The sequence below is a fragment of the Mustelus asterias genome, chromosome 4 (assembly GCF_964213995.1).
Source record: "Mustelus asterias chromosome 4, sMusAst1.hap1.1, whole genome shotgun sequence".
NCBI lineage: Eukaryota > Metazoa > Chordata > Chondrichthyes > Carcharhiniformes > Triakidae > Mustelus > Mustelus asterias.
In genome coordinates this window covers 120,844,151-120,866,223 of record NC_135804.1, presented here as the reverse complement: position 1 = coordinate 120,866,223, position 22,073 = coordinate 120,844,151, and the positions used below count along the sequence as shown (strand labels likewise).

At 38.3% G+C, this 22,073-nt stretch overlaps 1 protein-coding gene across 5 annotated transcripts in view; it reads right to left on the bottom strand.

The window, feature by feature from the left end:
• diaph2 (diaphanous-related formin 2) overlaps window positions 1–22,073 on the bottom strand; it is an 852,337-nt gene that overhangs the window by 680,574 nt on the left and 149,690 nt on the right. For 3 of the 5 annotated variants that reach the window (XM_078211681.1, XM_078211678.1, XM_078211682.1), the window contains one exon: window positions 14,573–14,593. The exons of the other annotated variants lie outside the window; for them this stretch is intronic. In XM_078211681.1, the coding sequence (XP_078067807.1) occupies window positions 14,573–14,593 (21 nt within the window). The remainder of the gene's footprint in view (window positions 1–14,572; window positions 14,594–22,073) is intronic. 5 annotated transcript variants of the gene reach the window in all.

Below are 22,073 nucleotides of genomic sequence, written 5' to 3'. Positions count from 1 at the left end.
CGAACATCTCGCCAAGGCCATCCCCACACCCCCACTTCTTGCCTTCAAACAACCGCGCAACCTCAAACAGACCATTGTCCGCAGCAAACTACCCAGCCTTCAGGAGAACAGTGACCACGACACCACACAACCCTGCCACAGCAACCTCTGCAAGATGTGCCGGATCATCGACACGGATGCCATCATCTCACGTGTGAACACCATCTACCAGGTACACGGTACCTACTCTTGTAACTCGGCCAATGTTGTCTACCTGATACGCTGCAGGAAAGGATGTCCCGAGGCATGGTACATTGGGGAAACCATGCAGACGCTACGACAGCGGATGAATGAACACCGCTCGACAATCACCAGGCAAGACTGTTCTCTTCCTGTTGGGGAGCACTTCAGCGGTCATGGGCATTCGGCCTCTGATCTTCGGGTAAGCGTCCTCCAAGGCGGCCTTCACGACACATGGCAGCGCAGAGTCGCTGAGTAGAAACCTACAGCCAAGTTCCACACACGAGGACGACCTAAACCGGGATCTTGGGTTCATGTCACACTATCGGTAACCCCCACAGCTTGCTTCCTGGACTTGCAGAATCTCACTGGCTGTCCTGTCTGGAGGCAATACACATCTCTTTAACCTGTGCCTAATGCTCCCTCCACTCACATTGTCTGTATCTTTAAGACTTGATCAGCTGTAAAGATTCGCACTCTAATCAGTATTCTGTAACTTGAGTTTGTGTCTCTGTGTGCCTTGTTTGTGAGCAGATATCCATTCCATCTGACAAAGGAGCAGGGCTCCGAAAACGAATGGCATTTGCTACCAAATAAACCTGCTGGACTTTAACCTGGTGTTGTTAAAACTCTTCCTGTAATTAACCCACCCAGACAAAGCAATATGTTAAAAATGTACAATTATGTTCTACTTCTAACTAACATTAACGAGCCGACACTGAAGCATGCAGAAATAAATACAAATTTACAAAATATCAGATGTTAAACTTGGACAAGTTAAACAACAGATGAAGTAAAGGAAAGATTTGCTGATTGTGTCCGCAGGCGTTAGTTCTCCAGCTCAGGCAATTGGTTTAAAGTTGTAGCTGGTATGTCCCTTTTCTCCTAAAAATACTGTTGTAGAAATCCAATGGCTTTGAGTAGAGACTCTGCTGTAAGAATGTAGACACACTTTTAACTGGCAAAACATGGCTTTTGGTTGAAAGTTTAAATGGAATATTGTAGAGATAGAGGGTGAGAGACGGCTGATACTTCTAGCACCGAGGATATCTGCTAAATCTCAAATTCAAGCAGCCACACAAAAGGTTACATCACATGACCTTTCCACGTTGGTTGTTCATTCTAAAATGAAGTTGATCAGCTCATGTCTGACACAGCTCCTCTTAATAGCTGTGAAAGCTGAGGTGATTATTTTTAATCTTCCAGCATTTAACTCCTGAATGGTTCATTATCATTTGGCTGATATAGGAAGATAGCTCTTCACACCTCCAAGGAGTTCATTGTTTGTGAAGCCTCCATAGGCTCTACATCTTCATGAAATGAGCTGTAGCTACACAAATGCCTGCTTCTTTTTCAAAAATTTAATATGTGAAACCAGCCGTAGAGAATGTCAACTTAATTTCACAGTAAGAAGTCTCAACACCAGGTTAAAGTCCAACAGGTTTATTTGGTAGCAAATACCATAAGCTTTCGGAGCACTGCTCCTTCGTCAGATGGAGTGGAAATCTGCTCTCAAACAGTGCAAACAGACAGAATCAAGTTGCAGAATACTGATTAGAATGCGAATCCTACAGCCAGCCAGGTCTTAAATGTACAGACAATGTGGGTGGAGGGAACATTAAACACAGGTTAAAGAGATGTGTAAATCCTTAAAGAGAAGGAGCAGTGCTCCGAAAGCTTATGGTATTTGCTACCAAATAAACCTGTTGGACTTTAACCTGGTGTTGAGAGACTTCTTACTGTGTTCACCCCAGTCCAATGCCGGCATCTCCACATCATAACTTAATTTCATACAGCACATCCTCCTCGCATGATGAAAATGGGAAAAAAACATATTGGTAAACTATGTCAATTAAGCCACATTGCTTGGGCATAATAAAGAGATGCTACAGAAAAGGCCTACACAAACCTGGAAGCACTTGATGCAGACACTGGACAACAGAGATAGAAAAAATTGTCCATGTCAATAATTCAGACTTCTATTACAAAATTGAAAGAGCCACAGAATCAAGGTACTATCTGCATCAACTGATTCAGATGTCAAGTGGGACATGTCCTGAGTCAATCTAATGAACAATTAAGATATATCCAATATTATGTTGAAGCAATTCATTAAGAGGGTTCAATGTCATACAATGCTTCACTTTAACTACCCCTATATGAATATCCATAGCTGTACTGTACCAGTATCAGCAATAAGTATTTTCCTTTACAAAATCATATGAAACAGAAGCATGTATTCTAATGTGGGTAAAGATTACTTTCACAATGTGGTCTCATAAACATGCAAGTTCTCACATGTGACTATGGTGGCAGCCAAGAACATAAAGACTTCAATAAAAATAGAACAAATCAAAATTTTTCATATGTACTTCAACACTTGTTTGAACTATTACATTCCTATCAAATAACTGAACCATTAATTTGTGTACTCTTTATGAAGAACTTCAAATCCACCTATCATGGCTTCATGACTCAAAACAAATTTAAATATGGCAAATTAGTTCCAAAATACAAATCAAATCTAGAACAGATCAACTGAAATCTTCCACATTTGTACACATTTTTACGATAGTTATGAACAAAATATCTCTCATTGCATTATTCTATTAAAGCAATTGTGCAATTAAAGTCAAGAAAATATTGGCACATCAGCATCAACAACTCAAAAGTTTAAAACCTGCTGTTTTAAGAGTGAAAGAAACACGCCATCAGAAATTTGAGATGAACAATTTATAAATTATTTTACTGATTTTCAATAGAACATTTTACTGAGCCACCTGGAAATCTGAGAATAAGGACTAATCAATGCTCAATATGAGTTATTAAATCCATGTCTCTCATGCAGTAGTTCCTGAATTTGCAAATACTAGAGTTGCTACTGAAGTGACAGGGAACTAGTAAAGAGCATCCTGAACTTGTGATAACTTGTAAGTTATTATATTAACAAATATATTGACGAATGCTTTTGAAGGTACTTGTTGCGGTTAACAGGCTGATAAGACATGTGATCACTGTGCACAAGTGGAGCCTGTGACTATTCATCATCAGGTTTGGTACATTAATTCGGCATTGACTAAATTACATTGCAGTCCCAGGACCCTGCCTGAATTGTATTGCACATACCATCTATGGATATAATTTCTGGCATTTGAGAGTCATTATTAAACAAATTTCAATATAATACTGTAAAGTGTGTCTGGCAGAGTGGAGAATTTTCTTCAGCTAAAATGGATTCTTCATTGATCTGTAAAACCAAGTCTAAATCTATAATAATTTAGATGAACATAAGAAATTGCCTCATACTATTCTCAAATTACTTTGCAAAAAAATTCCAATCTCAAAAATTTAGTTTAATGATTTTGGGTACTTGATCTGTAGCAATTCAATTATAGATATAGAGATCTTTCAAATATGTATCAATTTTTTAAAATGGTCTTAATGATTTAGATTTCCATGGTACAACTACAAGCTCTCAAAGGATTTTCTTTTTGCAGATACAACATCTAAGCACTGCACAGTGGAATATTTGACGTAGAATTAGATGTCTGCTGCTTGTGCTGATGATGTGAGCTTCATGGAAAAGCAATATGTCCTGAAAATAAAATAAATTCTGCTTTCAATTTACTGGAGACACCTTCTGTTTCATTCAGAAATCTCCATATAAATATCACTGGAATAGCATGATTTTACCATGAATTAGAGACAAATCAGCACAAATATTAATATTTAATCCAAAAAATTTAAATCTCTAAAATTTTTTCAAACTACCAACTGCTCATGGCATGGTGCGTCCTTAATATAGTCCAAAAAAACCTCAATGACTAAACAGAAAGATGCTGCAAAAATCTCATCCTTGTGCATAAACTACGAAGAAAAACTTTCGATTAAGTAGGTTGTTTTTCAAGCGATTTGATTTGATTTATTATTGTCACTTGTATGAGTATACAGTGAAAAGTATTGTTTCTTGCGCGTTATACAGACAAAACATACGTTCATTGAGTCCATAGGGGAGAAAGGAAGGAGAGGGTGCAGAATATAGTGTTACAGTCATAGTCAAGGTGTAGAGAAAGATCAACTTACTACATGAAAGGTCCATTTAAAAGTCTGATGGCAGCAGGGAAGAAGTTGTTCCTGAGTCAGTTGGCATGTAATCTCAGGTTTTTGTATCTTTTTCCTGACAGAAGAAGTGGAAGAGAGTATGTCCGGGGTGTGTGGGGTCTTTGTTTATGCTGGCTGCTTTTCAGAGGCAGCAGGAACAGCAGATGGAGTCAATGGATGGGAGGCTGGTTTGCGTGACGGACTGGGCTATGTTCACAAGCCTTTGTAGTTTCTTGGGGTCTTGGTCAGAGCAGGAGCTATACCAAGCTGTGATACATACGAAAAGGATGCTTTCTGTGGTGCGTCTGTAAAAACTGATGAGGGTCATAGCGGACATGCCAAATTTCCTTAGCCTCCTGAGAAAGGCATTGGAGGGCTTTCTTAACTATAGAGTCAGCGTGGAGGGAGCAGGACAAGTTGTTGGTGATCTGGACACTTAGAAACTTGAAACTCTCAACCATTTCCACTTCTTCACTGCTGATGTAGACAGGGGTATGTCCTCCACTACGTTTCCTGAAGTCGATGACTATCTCCTTCGTTTTACTGATAGAGGGAAGAAATTTTAGCACTGGCATCAAAAATTTGAACTCTAATGCAATAATTTTTTTAATATCCAAGAAATTTAATATAAAAAGGTGTTTTCCTGTCCTGTGAAACTGCTTTCTTTCATAACTTCTGTCTCCTTCTTGTTTCTTTTTTTTATTTGCTGGCTTGATTTTCTCATTTCTTTCTTCCTCCCTTGACTTAGTATGCAGACCACTGCTATCCAGCCATTCACACCTCATCCGCACATCTTTTGATTCTTTGTCCACTTTCATTGGCTTTTGAAACAAAAAACATTTTGCCATTTAATCTCTCCTATCCTCCAACCAATCATAGACTTCTGTTTTGTTGTTCCTCTTACTTCGGCACTCCCCCTACCTCCAACGCTGCCCCCTCCACCGTACTCCACCCTCCAACCACCTTCCCTTCCCCTCCCCCCAAAAGGTGTGATACCTTTGCAGCAGCAAGAAAGGGGAATGGAGGTGCATGATTTATTTGATTCATGGGATGAAAATTAGGCTGCTCTCCTTGCAGACACACAGGATTGAAGTTGTTTACAGTGCGTGCCCTGAAGAAAATGCAATGTTTAACCAATGTCCGCCTAAGTTCAAAGCCTTTAAAGACATGAAGGAATCAGTAGCTGCAAAAGCTATTTCATAGATGGTATAATTAAGGTTCTTAAAGGAATTACATTCCTGTATGAAGAAATAAAATGTTCCAAAAAAATACTGTATAGTAATTCAAGCTATAATTCTGTCACTTGCCAAGTTTGTTAATGTACAACTCTGTAGTTATTCTGCGAATGAACCGCACCAGATATAAAATAATCGAACAGCTTAATATTCAAAAATTCATACATTCAGTTTTTAAAATTAATTTGTGGAATACAAGCCCCAAAGGCTAATTTATTACCCTTTTCCAATTGCCCTTGAGAAAATAGTAGCTAGCCTCCTTCTTAAACTGCTGCAGTCTGCGTGATGTGGATACATGGCAGTGCTTTTAGAAAGGAGTTTCAGGATTTTGACCCAATGACACTGAAAGGATGGGAACATAGTGCAAAGTCAGAACAGTGTGCTGCTTCGAGGGGACTTGCAAGTGGTATTCCCAAGCACCTGCCACCCTTTCCTCCTAGGTGGTAGAGGTCATTGGTTTGGAAGATGCTGTCAAATAATTCTTCTTAAACTGCTGCAGTCTGCGTGATGTGGATACATGGCAGTGCTTTTAGAAAGGAGTTTCAGGATTTTGACCCAATGACACTGAAAGGATGGGAACATAGTGCAAAGTCAGAACAGTGTGCTGCTTCGAGGGGACTTGCAAGTGGTATTCCCAAGCACCTGCCACCCTTTCCTCCTAGGTGGTAGAGGTCATTGGTTTGGAAGATGCTGTCATATAGATTGTACACTGTGCTGACATGAACGAAGGTGGTGGAGGGAGTGAATGTTTAAGGTCAGGGGTGGGATGTCAAGTAGGCTGTTTTGTCCAGAATAGCGTCAAGTATCGTAAATGTTATTGAAGATGCATTCATCCAGGCAAGTGGAGATTATCCCTACACTCCTGACTTATCGATGGTGCACAGCCATAGAGAAGTCAGGAAGTGACTTGCTCATTGTAAAATTCCTAGCCTCCGACCTCCTGTTTTAGCCACAGTATTCATATGGCTGGTCCAGTTAAGTTTCTGGTCAACGGTGACCCCAAGGTGCCGTATAAAAGGCAAGAAAAAGTGTATAAAGTTACGGGTAATGTATTAGCATGGATAGAGGATTGGTTAACTTACAGAAAGCAAAGAGTGGGGATAAATGGGTGTTTTTCTGGTTGGTGACTAGTGGTGTGCCTCAAGGATCAGTGTTGGGACCGCAATTGTTTACAATTTACATAGATGATTGAGTTGGGGACCAAGTGTAGTGTGCCAAAGTTCGCAGATGACACTCAGATGAGTGATGAGCGAAGTGTGCAGAGGATACAAAGTCTGCAGAGGGCTATAGATAGTTTAAGTAAGTGGGCAAGGGCCTGGCAGATGGAGTACTTGTTGGTGAATGGGAGGTCATCCATTTTGACAGGAACAACAGCAAAATGGACTTATTTAAATGGCAAAAAATTGCAGCATGCTTCTGTGCAGAGGGACCTGGGTATACTTGTGCATGAATCACAAAAAGTTGGTTTGCAGGTAATTACGAAGGTAAATGGAATTTTGTCTTTCATTGCTCAAAGGATGGAGTTTAAAAACAGGTAGGTTATGTTGCAGCTGTTTAAGATGAGGCCACACCTGGAGTACTGTGCACAGTTTTGATCTCCTTACTTGAGAAAGGATGGACTGGCACTGGAGGAGGTGCAGAGGAGATTCACGATGTTGATTCCAGAGTTGAGAGGGTTGGCTTATGAGGAGACACTGACTAGACTGGGACTAAACTCATTGGAATTTAGAAGAATTAAGGGGGATCTTACAGAAACATATAAAATTATGAAGGCAATAGATAAGATAGAAGCAAGGAGGTTGCTCCCACTGGCTGGTGAAACTAGAACTGGGGGCATAGCCTCAAAATAAGGGGGAACGGATTTAGGACTGAGTTGAGGAGGAACTTCTTCACCCAAAGGGTTGTGAATCTGTGGAATTCCCTGCTCAGTGAAGCAGTTGAGGCTACCTCATTAAATGTTTTTAAGGCAAGGATAGATAAATTTTTGAACAGTAAAGGGATTAAGGGTTATGGTGAGCGGCGGAGCAGCAGCAATATGATAATGACCAAGACAACTGTTCTTGTAATGTTCAGTGAAGGACAAATATTTGCCAGGGCATCCTGGATAACTACCTTACTCTTGTTCAAAATAGTGCGATCAAAATAGTGCCACGGAATCTATTATATGCACCATTTGCATCCATCCAGTCAGATGGGGTGCTGAGTTGATGACTGAAAGAAGTCACTTCTGGCAGAGATCCTTCAGTACTGCACTGAAGTGTCAGCCTTGATGTTTGTCCTGGAGTGGGACTTGTGTTGGACAATCATGAATGTTTTCCAAGTCTTGCTCCATTTGGGCAGTATCTGAATTGTGAACAATATGGAACACTGTGCAATTATCAGAGAATATTTCCATTTTGACATAATATTGTAAGGAAGGCTATTGAAGGACCTGCTGAAGAAGGTTAAGGCCCAGGACATTAACTTGAGGGACTCTATCAATGATGTCTTGGGTTTGAGGTGATTGGCCTCCAACAACCACAACCATATTCCTTGAATCCAGAGTTAATCCCCATTGATTCTCACTGAAGTTAATTGATGCCACACTTAGTTAAAATGCTGCCTTGATGCCAAGGCAGTCACTTTCACCTAACCTTTAGATTTCAGCTGTTTTGACCATTGTTGTAAGAAGGTCTGAAGCCAAATGACCCTGGTGGAAAGAGACTTACACAGCTTTATTAGCATATCTAGCTCAGTAGACCATGTTACAAAGATTTTACAACACTTGTGCGCAGTGTACTATAAGCAGAATTATTTGACACCATTGATTAAAACTCAAGTTTCTGAACAGTCGCACATGAAAAAGTAAGGTTCTGATCATTTTAATAGCTTATCCTCGTAATTAAACATGAAATGAGCGATTTTTCAGCTTAGTAATCATGTACATTAATAAACTACCATCACACTGCACAGTAAAATTGAATTTCAGCGAGAAAGACAGGATGTTTAAAAAATCTACAGGACTGCAAATTTTAAGTTTAGTTAACTCAATGGCACTACCTCAAGGAAAACTAAACAATTATTCCAACAAAGAATGTCAAGATCAGCAAGATTATTGCAGAAAGGACTAGTAAACACATCAAAAGTGCATTTATTTTAAAGGCACGCTATCCTTTAATTTGTTTAATACATCAAAGTTTTTTGACCGAATTGGCTCTAGGGAAAGTTATGATTGAAATATAGTCACTTTCAGATACTAGAATAGGAATTTAGCCAAATTGAATTTAAAGCGTCACCTTTTAAAACCATGCTGCAGTATGCCAATGAGCATGTTGTTTCATCTCAGAAAGATTAGAATTCTTTTTAAAAATAGGAACATGTCACACAATATTAAATTATCTGATACAAGTATGCTCACTCTTAAGGACCAGATCAGAAACCCAAAGTATGTTATGAAGTTAGACTAGATCCCAACTATTTTTAGATTTTAACATTAGTACAAGGATAAGGTGTTTCACTCTGGGTGTGATTCTATTGATCCACGAGGAAATTTTTATGAAAAGCAAACTTTATTTAACAGTACAGTTTAACAAAAGGATTAGCATAACATTTACCAGTTGAAATACTTAAACATTCCAAGACGCAATTCTTAACTGCAAGCCTATCCCTATTAGTTCCAATTTAAGAAATATTCCTCAAAGATGTACACTCCTCTTCAAAATCAGTTACCAAACAACAGGTTTACATGCTGGTATGTAGACTACTAGTCCTCAAACCTCCAGGACACTTTTGGAGAAAGATATCTATTTTCTAGCAGGTCCCAGACATCAATCTCCTTGCATGTCCAAGCAGAAACTTTTTTTTTTTGCTTTGCAAGTCTAGTTCCTCCCATTAACATATGACGCGCTCTTGTCACCTAATTAACCCATACTCTCAAACCCCAGTGGACAATCCAAAAAATAAATAAAACTGCATGAGCTCAGATTAAAACTAATACTCCAATATCTAGCAGTAATTATTCTTGTGCATTCTGAGCAGGTGGGCTGCCTGGAGCAGACAAAGTAGCACCATTTAACAGAGTTGAATCCTAACATATCCTTCACAAGAAATAATGTCTCCAAAATACAGTTCATAAAGGCACAGTATTGTCACATCACCCTAATCTTTTTCTTAAAAAGTACAGGAAAAAGTCTCAACATCAGATTAAAGCCCAACAGGTTTATTTGGTCCAAATAAGTCTGTTGGACTTAATCTGGTGTCGTGAGACTTGTTACTATGCCTACCCAGTCCAACGCCAACATCTCAACATCATAGCTACCACCATTTTTTTTTTAAGTAGTTCAGTCTCAAATAAAAATTATTATTCTGCAGATGGAAAGAGAAAAGGATGTCACCTTTCATAATGTCTCACCTGATATTGCACAATGGAGAGTCAACTGGCTGTCATTCTGCTTTATACACAAGCATGTTGTTGGTATGCTTTTAATTATTTGGCAAAAGAGGGCATGGAGATAACAAAAATGGAGAGAAGCTATGTCTATAAAGGTTGAATTCTATCATGGCAAATAGTACAATATCCTCTTGGACATTAAACTTCCAAATATAGAAAGAATATCAGAGGACTTGCAACTTAATGGTACCGAACAATCAAGCAACACAACAGTGCTCACCTTGAATGGTTGAGACAAAACATACACACTGCTCGAACATATTTGTTGTCAGATAAGAAACACAGAAAACAAGAGGAGTAGTCCCTTTGAGACTGCTCTGCCATTCAACATGATCAGGGCCGATTCTCTAACTCAGTGCCATAACTTCCGTGCAATCCCCATACCCCCTGATGCCTTCAGAGTCTAGAAACATGTCTATTTCCTTATTAAATATGTTCAGTCACTTGGTCTCCATAGCCTTCTGTGGTAGAGTATTCCGCAGGTTCACCACCTTCTTAGTGATGACATTTTTCCTCATCAATGCTAAGTGGCCTACCCCATATCCTGAGAATGCAGTCCTTTGTTCTAAACACCACCCCCCACCCCAGCCTCTAGAGGAAGCAACATCTCAGCATCCACTCTGTCCAGCCCTTTCAGAATTCAATGCGTTTCAATTAGATCCCCTCCCATTCTTCCACATTCCAGTAAATACAGGCCCAATCGACCCAATCTCTCCCTCATATAACAATACTGCCATCCCAAGAATTAGTCCGGTGCCTTCCTTGAAACTCCATATGGCAAGTATATCCTTTCTTGGATCAGGAGCCCAAGACTATACACAATACTCCAGGTGTGGTCTCACCAAGTCCATGTACAGCTGCAGTAAGACATCCTTGCTCCTATACTTAAGTCCGCTTGCAATGAATGCGAATGTACAATTTGCTTGCTTGCTGTACTTGCATTCTTGCTTTCAGGGATTGGTGTACAAGGACACCCAGGTCCCCCTTTGTTGGTCAACATTTCCCAATTTATCACCATTTAAATAATACTCTGCCATTCTGTTTTTCCATTTGAAGTAGATAACTTCACATTCATATACATTATACTGCATCTGCTATGTATTTGCCCATTACTCAACTTGTCAAAATTATCTTGAAGCCTCTTAACATCCTCTCCAGAGAGAAAGACAAGAATAGGTCAATACTAAGTGTTAATCAGAGCAACAGCAGCTGCTGAAATCCAGCAGTTGACTTCACCGATGGGGGACTCTGGTAGTTTAGCATTGTTCTGCTTTGTCTTTTATAAGTATAAAGTTTAACTTTTATTAGTCAAGCATGATATTAGCATGGATTTTGCGATCATAATAATGGTGAAGCCATCAGCTCTCTCTGTTATAACTCATCATTATCATCACTGGTCTGCCTGAAGGCAGATGCTTGGCTCATTGGAGGCTTTCCATGTCTCTCGATCCGGTGCCAGTCTTTTCATTTGCCAGCAACCTCCTTCAATTCTCAATCCATACAGCATTGGTATTTTCTTCCTTCTTGTTCCTCTTTTTCCTTGAAATCTTCCTTCCATAACATCTCTTAAAAGCTTGTTTCCTCATTTTCAGAGAATAAATATGACAACAACTTCTCACACCACATGTGCACAGTTATCCAGAATTTGCTGTCAGAAATAGCCTTGCCCCTCAACTGGTTCCCCTGTTGCAATCCTCCTGATAGACTGCACAGAAATTAAGTTTAAAATGATAGTTCTTTACCTTTTCTGTGTTTCTTATCTCTCTCCTTTAATCCCACGTGTTTTAAATTCTTTATTTCAGTTCCAATACAGGGTTTAAATATATTTTACATGTTCTATATTTTTTACTTACTGGCTTGCATTTTGCACCTCTTCACAAGATTAGCTCACCTGTTTAATTCTACAGGCTCACTGTTGCATCATTGGTTCACAGGTGTCACATCTCATCTGTCCCCTCCCTTTCTCTGTAACCTCCTTCAGCCCTACAACTCTCTTGAGATATCCGTGCTACTCTAATTCCAAAATCTTGAGCGATTTAATTGCTCCATCATTGGTGATTGGTGCCTTAATTGCCTGGACACAGATTTCTGGAATTCACTCCCTACACCTACTTTGCTTTCCTCCCTTAAAAAGCACCTTAAACCTACATTTTTGAAGAAGCTTTTGGTCATCTGAACTAATATCTCGTTATGAGGCTTGGTGTACAATTTTGCTTTATAATGCCTCTGTGAAGCATCCTTGAGATGTTATATTGTATTAAAGGTTCTATGTAGATTATTGCAACTGTCATAAAGATAACGTCACTTTTAAAAGACATACATATACAGTCATGTCTATTGAGATAGACATCAACCTAAATTATATTTCAAGACACTGACATGCATGCAAGTACTATAAGAGCGGTTTGAATGCAGTTTCAAAAAAAAATAGAAACAATACCAGACATTCTAGCTTTTCCTACAGCAAAACCAAAATATACATTTCCATATCCAATATACAATTCTCTATTTGGTAGTGGGTATATCTGAATTTCGCCTCCCAAAACAAAACATGAAAATGCTTAATTTGCAAAAATTTCATCTTAGCAACACAAAACGTAGGACATTAAAATTTTTACTATCTGGCATGCACCAGGAATGGGTGTTGCCATTTATCAAATACAGAGAGATTCATTTATCGATGGAATGTAGCACAATACTTAGAGCATAAACTAATATGCAAGGACTCAGGATGTAAATAACAGTATTCTTTTTACTTCTAATCTTCAATACATTAAAACAAATTGAAGAATAAAATAATACAATACAGGTAACCTCAGATTTGCAAATATCTCTTTTTAATTTGTAGCCGAAAAGTAATTCTAATGAGGGGCTGGATGATAGGGGCAGCATGGTGGCACAGTGGTTAGCACTGCTGTCTGACAGCGCCAAGGACCCGGGTTTGATTCTGGCTTAGGTCACTGTGAAGTTTGCACGTTCCCCCCGTGTCAGCGTGGATCTTGTCGGTGTGCTAGTTTCCTCCCACACCCCAAAGATGTGTGGATTAGGTTGATTGGCCATGCTAAATTGCCCCTTAGATTAGCTGGGTAAATATGTGGAGTTATGGCAATAGGGCCTGGGTGGTACTGTTGGCGGTGCAGGCTTAATGGGCTGAATGGCTTCCTTCTGCACTGTAGGGATTCTATGATTTAACTATCAACACAATGTCCTCTCACTTCTGGGACTGCCCACATTGGTCATATTGAAGGCTTTGTTTTTTCTAACTATAAACTAACAGTCTGAGACAACCATGCACTTGTGGAAAATGGAAATTATAGTGGAATACAACACATGGGGGCAAAAAAATCAAGTGCTTTATTTTGCCTCCATCTCATTTTATACCTGATCTGGAAGTGTTCAACGCCAACAGTAGGTGGGCAAAGTAGGTGTGTTCAACGGATCATCAAACACAAGGCAGAATTTTGATGAGACGAGCGGTCTTGCCTGCCAGGTGAAATGCCGGTGAGAGACACACACTGCCTCTTTTCGGGATGGCCCACTGAATCTCAAGCCAATCAGGCAGAAACAAAGCCAGCAGCAGACCTTCCCCTGGAATTAAAACCCCAGTGACAGAAGTATCACCTATCAAGAGTTGCTGGTCAGAGACTGCTAACTCTTTTGCTCAGAACTGCCACTGGGGAGGCCGTCTATACTGGAAGGACAGGCACAGGAAACCCAGGATCATGGAATTGTAGAGCAACCAAGGCCACAAGTATGTAACGCGATATTTGGGGTCAGGGGAAAGAAGGAGCTTTGCAGGGTAGGGGGGTCACAAGCAGAGAGGTGCAGGAAGATTGGCAGCAAGGAAAGGAGGGGGGGGGGGGAATAGCTCTTATCAGACTCCACTTCCTGAAGTTGAATCCCTTGAATTGGGTGAATGCCAGTGACGGTAGAGTGAGGCCCTTAGGTGGCCTTTAATAGGCCACTCAAGGTCCTCAGTCGGCAGAACTGGTAAGTCGACCTTGGGCCTTCCCACCTAGAATTTAATTCTGGAAGAGGCGGCAGGGTGTCTGTATGCCTTTGTCCATCGAATTACACATCCTTCCTTATCTCCAAGTCCGCCACCTGTGAGAGCACAGGATTCTGTCCATAGCCCCTCACAGATATCATGGTGTAAAGAGGCTGAGTAAATGAGTGAAAGCATATCAGAGTTTCTTCAAAGGTAGGATAAAAAAGGATCTGAAAGAAGTCATTTAAAAATAATACTCAAACTATTATTTTCTAACAGGTTCTCGTCAATTTTCAATTGCATCATTTGTAAATATTGATTAGGATGCCATGGGAAACAAATGATGCATTTGTGCAGCTTTATTAGATTTTTGATGCATTCCCATCTGTAGAACAGATGTAGAACTTATTTATTCAAAACACCAAGTGGTTTGAATTAAAGTAGAATTCAGTTATCTGTGAAAGTTCTTAATGAAAATGTCTTGTGAAGTGCCAGTGTTCTTCCTCAAAGCATGCGTGTTTGGGAAAACCTGGATTTATATTTACACAAAAACTCATTCTACTGCTGTAAGAACAAATGAAATGAATTAGTAGTACTCACCGAAACTTTGCTTCCAGTTATCTGAATGCAGTGGTTAGTGCGGTATAAATTAATAATGTTGGGAGAGACAAAACAAAACAAAAATCACAACAGCATTATTAGTGAGCCCAGCTTTACATAGGTTAATCAAAACGCAGTTTAGTTACAGCATTAGTAATACATTTATAGCTCTGAGAACTGAAGATTTCCATTCAGAAATTAACAATTTTTGATAAACGATTTCAGCAGGTTTCACAGTAAAATGGTACCAATTTTGATAAATAAGCAGGGTCCATTGTGATGCATTTAAATTTACCTCCTGGCACAAAGTAAGTAATTTTACAGAGCCTAAATATCAAAAATGCTAATGTTGTCTGCAGTATAATTTTTGTATGCCACATGTGATTCATTTTGTTTCTTTCGCTTAACTTCAACTAGAATTAACAATTCTGGATGCACAAATATTATTTTTCAATGAGGATATTTAAAATTAATGTGACCACAGGCAGAAACTGCATATTATATCATTAGGCTGCTCCTACTTCTTGTTACAAATTATGCTTATCTTGCATTGTTTTAGGTTGTCTGTTTTGCGTTTACCAGCTCCAAAACAGAGTATTTCAAAACTATCACACTTCATCAATACAGCTATGTTGGTTAGATTGGGCAAGTGTGGAACAGTAAATGTGGAGCATCTCCCAAAATTACCATTATCTTCAATTTTAGTGGTTTCCTCTGCCCTGATAAGGCAAAACTGCAATAATGTTTGCTTTGTTAATTATATAAGTATTATTTTCTTATGTGGTTGCCGTTGAGCTATGGTTGCTGGTGCTATAAGTGTATGATGTTTCTGTTGCATTCCTGTACATTTATTTTACCAACAATGGTAATTCCATTAATTGATCTTTGTTCTTTATTTCCAGTTTGACCTTGCTAATAGATAGCCATTACAACAAACGCTAATTAGTTTGTTTCAACTATGCTTTGTGAAGATCCTAAATGTGATGGACAAGTCAAAAATATTCCGAATTATGTGAAGCTGTACTTGCTACCTGAAAATATTCAGCAAAACAGATTGAATATCTAGTGGCATTTATATCTTGTAATACAGAATAAAATACTGCACATTGCAGTTAAAACACCAATTTCAAAAGAAATCTGGCTGCCAATGCAAACCCCCAAAAAATAAGGGCTACATTATATGCTAATACCTCCTAGATCACTCCATGGACCTGGAGAGAGAGCCCATGTGCTGACTTTGTTTGAAAAAGCCAATTACTAAGGTCTAGAAAGCTATTTAGAAAGTTAAAATGAAAGGACAAAGCATTAGTGCAGGGCAACAATGTGGGTAATGCTATAGTAAGAAGTCTCACAACACCAGGTTAAAGTCCAACAGGTTTATTTGGTAGCAAATACCATAAGCTTTCGGAGCAGAGCTCCTTCGTCAGATGGAGTGGATATCTGTTCTCAAACAGGGCACACTTTGAGAACAGATATCCACTCCATCTGACGAAGGAGCTCTGCTCCGAAAGCTTATGGTATTTGCTACCAAATAAACCTGTTGGACTTTAACCTGGTGTTGTGAGACTTCTTACTGTGCTTACCCCAGTCCAACGCCGGCATCTCCACACGGTAATGCTATAACCAGATTGTGACAGGAAATGACAGAGCATGCAAACATAACCATACACCAGGAAAGAGAGTCAGAATAGGGAAAATTAGTAAACGTGCAGAATTAAAAGCTTTGTCTGAATACAAATGCAACATATTTATCAAGATAGAAGAATGAATGATAGTCATTAGACATGGTGGCACGGTGACCAAGACTAGGAACTGAATAATCAGTGGTATTTGACACTTCAAAAGGATAGCAAGAAAGGAAAATTTGATGAGATCAACACAGTAGTGAGGAATGAACTTGTCATAGAAGAGCAAGATGTGGAATCGGTTTTAGTAAAGATAAGAAATAGCAAGAGAAAGAAATCACTGATGTGTGTAGTTTATAGGCATCCTAACAGTAACTACACTGTAGGACAGAGTTTGATTCAATTGGGCCTTGCAATGAAGGTACGATGATAATCTACAGTGATTTCAATCTTCAAATAGATTATACAAATCAAATTAACAACGATAGCCTTGAAGTTAAGTTCATAGTGTGTATTCAGGGCAGTTTCTTAGAATAATACATTCTGGAACAGACTATTTAAGACCTGGTAACATACAATGTGACAATAAATTAACAATCTTCTAGTAAAGGATCCACTAAGGAAGAGTGTTCATGACATGATAGCATTAAAAACTAAATAATGGTAATTACAAAGTTATGAACAAAGAGTTAGCTAAAGTTGACAGCGAAACTAAGTTAAAAGCTAAGACTGGAGAGGACCAGTGACAAACGTTTAAGGAGATATTTCATTACTCTCAATAAAGATATATTCCAATGAGAAAGAAAGACCCGACAAGAATGATGCATCATTCATGGCTAACTAAGAATGTTAAGGATGGCATCAAATTCAAGAAAAAGCATGAAATGCTCCGATGATCAATCTATATTAATGATATGGATGAAGGGACCAAGTATGTTGCAACCAGATTTTCTACGATACAAAGCTAGATAGGTATGCAAGTTGTTGAGGACAAAAAGAATCCGCAAATGAATATAGAAATGTTAAATAGATAGGCAAAAAATTGCCAAATGGAGTATAATGTGGGAAAATGAGAGATTGAACATTCAGAAGAATAAAAAAAACAGAATATTATTTAAATAGAGACACTTCAAACTGCTTTGGAACAGAGGGATCTGCATTTCCTCATGCCACAATCATAAGTAGGTTAGTTTGCATATGCAGCAAGTAATTAGGAAGGTAAATAGAGTTATGGTCTTTATTGCAAGAGGCATGGAGTACATGAGTAAGGAGGTCTTGTTACAATTGTATAGAGACCAGGCCTGGAATACTACATACAGTTTTGGTCTCCTTATTTAAGGAGGGAACATAGAATCAGATTTATCTGATTCCTCAACAACACTCCTGTGCACGGTATGGACAGCAATGCTCTGCCAATTCCTTTAAACCAACACAGCAAAGTTAAAGTTTATTTATTAGTCACAAGTAAGGCTTACATTGACACTGCAATGAAGTTACTGTGAAATTCTCTAGTCGCCTGTTCGGGTCAATGCACCTAACCAGCACGTATTTCAGCAAGAGTAACTTCAATCTTCCTTACATCTGCCCTTAGATTCAGCCTTCCTGTTTTTCAACTGCTTCACAATCTTATCACCATTGTGGGCCAATTTCCTTTGCCAGCTGGGATCATATGAGCCACTTTACATCCCACAGTCCAGGTCATGTGATCACCTGGTCCCCCAAAAGTACTCTTTTCCACCTCTGGGAACTCACTTCCAACTATGGCCAGGCAAGTATCCTGGAGCCCTGGGTCAAGGAGTGGCATAGATAGCGCTGCTGCTGCCTCTGACTAAGCTCTGGCCACTCTCCGTTCATGCATATGATCCTACTACCTCCAGCCAATTTGCTCGTGTTGACTCCATCACAACTACAATCTAATTATGGTGGAGTAATATAATTACTAATAGACTATGAAGACTTCACATTGTACTTTCACTTTGGGGCATTACACCATCATAATGCACTATATACCCATCTACCTGTGTGAATCTAATTATTAGGACTGATGGTGCATACTGACGGAGCCTATTCATATGGTAACTGTACTTACTGGGTGTTGCATCCTTTTACTGTGATCTTTTCTGCTTAAAAGTAAATTAGCAAATGGTGGAAAATAAGACCATATAATGAAATAATATTGCTAATGCCCATTTTAACAAATTCTTTATTGAAGGAATTTGTGGCCGAAGTTAGGGCCATATATACCAATTGGACTGCCTATGTAATTAGTGAGATGTGGAAGTTATAGCTTATATTAATTGTAATTTGCTAGTTAATTCATATTTAATTTACATTAATTTTGGTTTATAGTTGAAGTAAATTTTTAAAAGTGAAATCTTGCCAATTGTTTTTCTTGTTGCGTTGCGTGGTAAAATTACTTCTTTTGGTTTATTGGGGGTGGCCACTGGGATGATAATCCAGTTAAGGTTGCACAGCCCAAGTGGAACTTTGCAGAAGTATTATTGTAGAAAACTAAGAGATTATGAGACTGCATTAGATCTCCACTGTATCATGAAAGTCTAAATGTACAAAGTAACTAAATGTAAAATAATACAATGAACCACAGCATTTCTCCATATTCTACGAACTGCTCTAATCTCAGTAAACACTTTAAAAATCCATACATTTTGAAATGCTGAAGTCTGCTGACAGCTTTGTGACCTTTTACTGTAAAACCTGCTAAATTGTATTAAACATATGGTGAAAGAGCAATACAGATATTTACACAAGGCCAAAATATAACATCGCTCCTCAGCATACAATTAATTGTATATTTTGTTTTACTGCACTATACTTTGATTTTCAAATAGATATGGTATATTCTTTCAATTCAAAGTTACTTATTTTAAATTATTTGATGATGCAAATATTTTTATCATAAAATCCCCACTTAGCTGTCTGTGCTTTTCACATGGGTAATTCCAAATTTTGGACATAGCAATTTTTAACAAGTCGTATTAGACCACACAGTTCAGATAATTCAGTCAATGATTTCAGAGTAACCAATTACCCACCATTCTGCCTCCTCAGAATAACTCAATCAGAGCAACACAAGTTGAATTTCAAATTTGATATATCGACAATCTTGACATAATTAGTGTGATGGTGCACTACTAGCCTTTGCAATCAAATTGTTGAATTTAAATGCAAAACACATTTTTTTCCCCTGGCAACACAGCCTATTCAACATTTTATGGATACATCACAGCAAAGTCAACAGAGGGCCGATCACTTATTCTGTGCCACACCTCACTGCTATGCTAATTCTTGATAAATGTGGCAGAAACCAGATTACTACGAGTGTATAACTGAAAACACCCAATCCAGTTTTAGCTCCAAGAATTCTAATTCATGCTATTCTTCACTCTGGACTCAAGTTGGTTTAACTTAGCATTTATAAATGGAAATAACATAACCTGTTGTACCCAAATGAGAACAAAGACTCACTCTATCAGTATCCTCTACTTGTGGAAAATCTAAGGAAATTTACCGAATTACTTGGGTTTACTGAAAAAATTCAATAGTGGTTGAAATAATCAATGGTGAGGATATATCCAACACAAAAATCGGAAGATTAATATACCAATTTTTCTACATTGATACATTTTTATCCAGATAAAATGTGCATTTTTTTGATAAGCTTCAAAATTCAGAAGAATTTACTATATTGTACAAATGCTTACCGAACAGAAAACTTTAATTCAAAAGGGAAATAAACATGTGGGCCTGAATTCTGCAGTCATGCATGCCCCGCTACCACTGGCAGCAAGAACGGAGGATTTGGCATTTAGCCAAATCTCTGTTCACAGCAGCGGGACTGGACAATCCCAACCGCAGGGGAAGTTTGAGAATTCCAGCATGATGTTTGGAGGAAAATAAAATAGTACATTATGTTATGAGCATACAGAGGTTGCTACAGAACTAGGAAGCGTCAATAATAAAAGCATGTGTCAAATGACAAAGGCAGCAAACATACTTGGATGACAACACAACTTTTCAGAGTGGATATGGGAGCTTGATAGGTATAAGATAGTGTCAAGTTAACCTAAATATAGGTGGTTTCGTTGCTTAGCAAAAGGGACATTCAGCATGTTAAAGCAACAAAAATAGCAACTTTCTCCATTAATGAAAACCATACTTGGCTCAGAATAAAAAAGCAATAAAAGAAAAGTGGGAGGGAAATATCTGAATAAACATTGTGAAAAGATGGAAGTCTTCATGAACTTTTTTGTCAAGTTAATAAACAGGACAGTTAATTAACTTTTATTTATATAAGCATATATATAGCAATTAAGGTTAAGTGCAGCTAGATTTTTGGCAATGAAATGAGAATGTCTTAGGTTTAAGAAAATAATCTGAAGATTATTTAATAATTAAGGAAGAAAATATGCATTGATGGAGTTAACCAAACAAATCACACTTTAACAAATCATTCTCACCTATAATTCATGCTTCTACTCCAATAAAATGGAGAAAAATGTTCTAGGCTTGAATCTCTAAAACTTCTATCATATGTTTTGGTTCTGACACACAAAACAAATTTTGATCTTTTAAGCTGAAATTGTCAGTTTGAGCAGCTTTAAACTAAATGTCAATGTATATTTTAATTAGGTATTAATGTTCAAATACCACAACTGTGCATGGAAGTGAAGTTACAGTTTATGACATCTTATAGCTCCAAATTTCTCAGTGTCAAACCCAAGCTTCAGTAATCATGTTGATGCCTTTCAGGGAAGGACTGATCACCTTGTAGAATGTCACAATACATTGTTTGACTGGTTAGATACCCAGAGGCTGAAAGGAAACTTTGAATAATCTTTTGCTGCAAAAAAAACTCTAGCTTTTTATTTTAACTGAAACTTCAGTACATTTTTCAATTCTGTGCTGAGTCACATTAGTCAACAATTCTTCAAATGCTACGGTTAACTCAAGGCAATTCATTTTTGAATCACAAAGAATATTTTCAAAAGTAAATCAAAAACCTCAGTATTGATTATATCATGACCTTGAACTGTTCTGCTATACTTGTATAGCACCCGTGTAAAATGCACAAACAGCTGGGATCCTCTTCCACAAATACAATCACCACCCATTCTAAAGAACATATACTCTATCAACAGCCACATGCATGGATCTGCAATCTTTTGTAAGCTCGAAGCTAACAATTTGCCTTTGCAAGGACATGTTTCATCACAAAGAAATTGCCAAGATATTTCAAAAGTGTTACCTTGACGAAGGCAAACGGTTGATCTGACAAACTGCATGCATGGCAATAAACAAACATTGCGGGCCTCTGACTGGCAATTTTCGCCACAGGGAAGGAATGCTTTTGCAACATTTTAGACAGTAGCATCAATTTTGAATTCATAAGATAGCCAGCTTTGCAAAGATCAAAAGTGATACCAATAAGCAGCAAAAGCACGAGCTAGATTCAGCTGAAACAGAACTTCCCAAGTTAGTATGTAAAAATTCTGCAGAAGTGTGTTATTACTTTTGTCCTAATAAATAGCCTTCGCCTGCATTGCGTCTTAGTTTTGAATTTTTGTTGTGTACTTGGCTACTTCTATGTTTCATCAAGGAGATGCTCTTATTTATGGTTTTTCTGTATCTGCAAAATCTTTGCAAATCCTGTTCATCAATTACAGCATAAGCATTTTAAACAAATAGCGATTGAAGTCGCACAACCCATGAAATCAGAAAATGCCAGGAATGCTTTTGTGCTTCAAAAATTGCTCAATTTTTTAAAGTGGTGCCAATATGAACAACTGTTAGAGCACATTACATACTGTGTTTGCAAACAAATCAAAAAACTACAGTGTTCATTCATTGCTGATGAT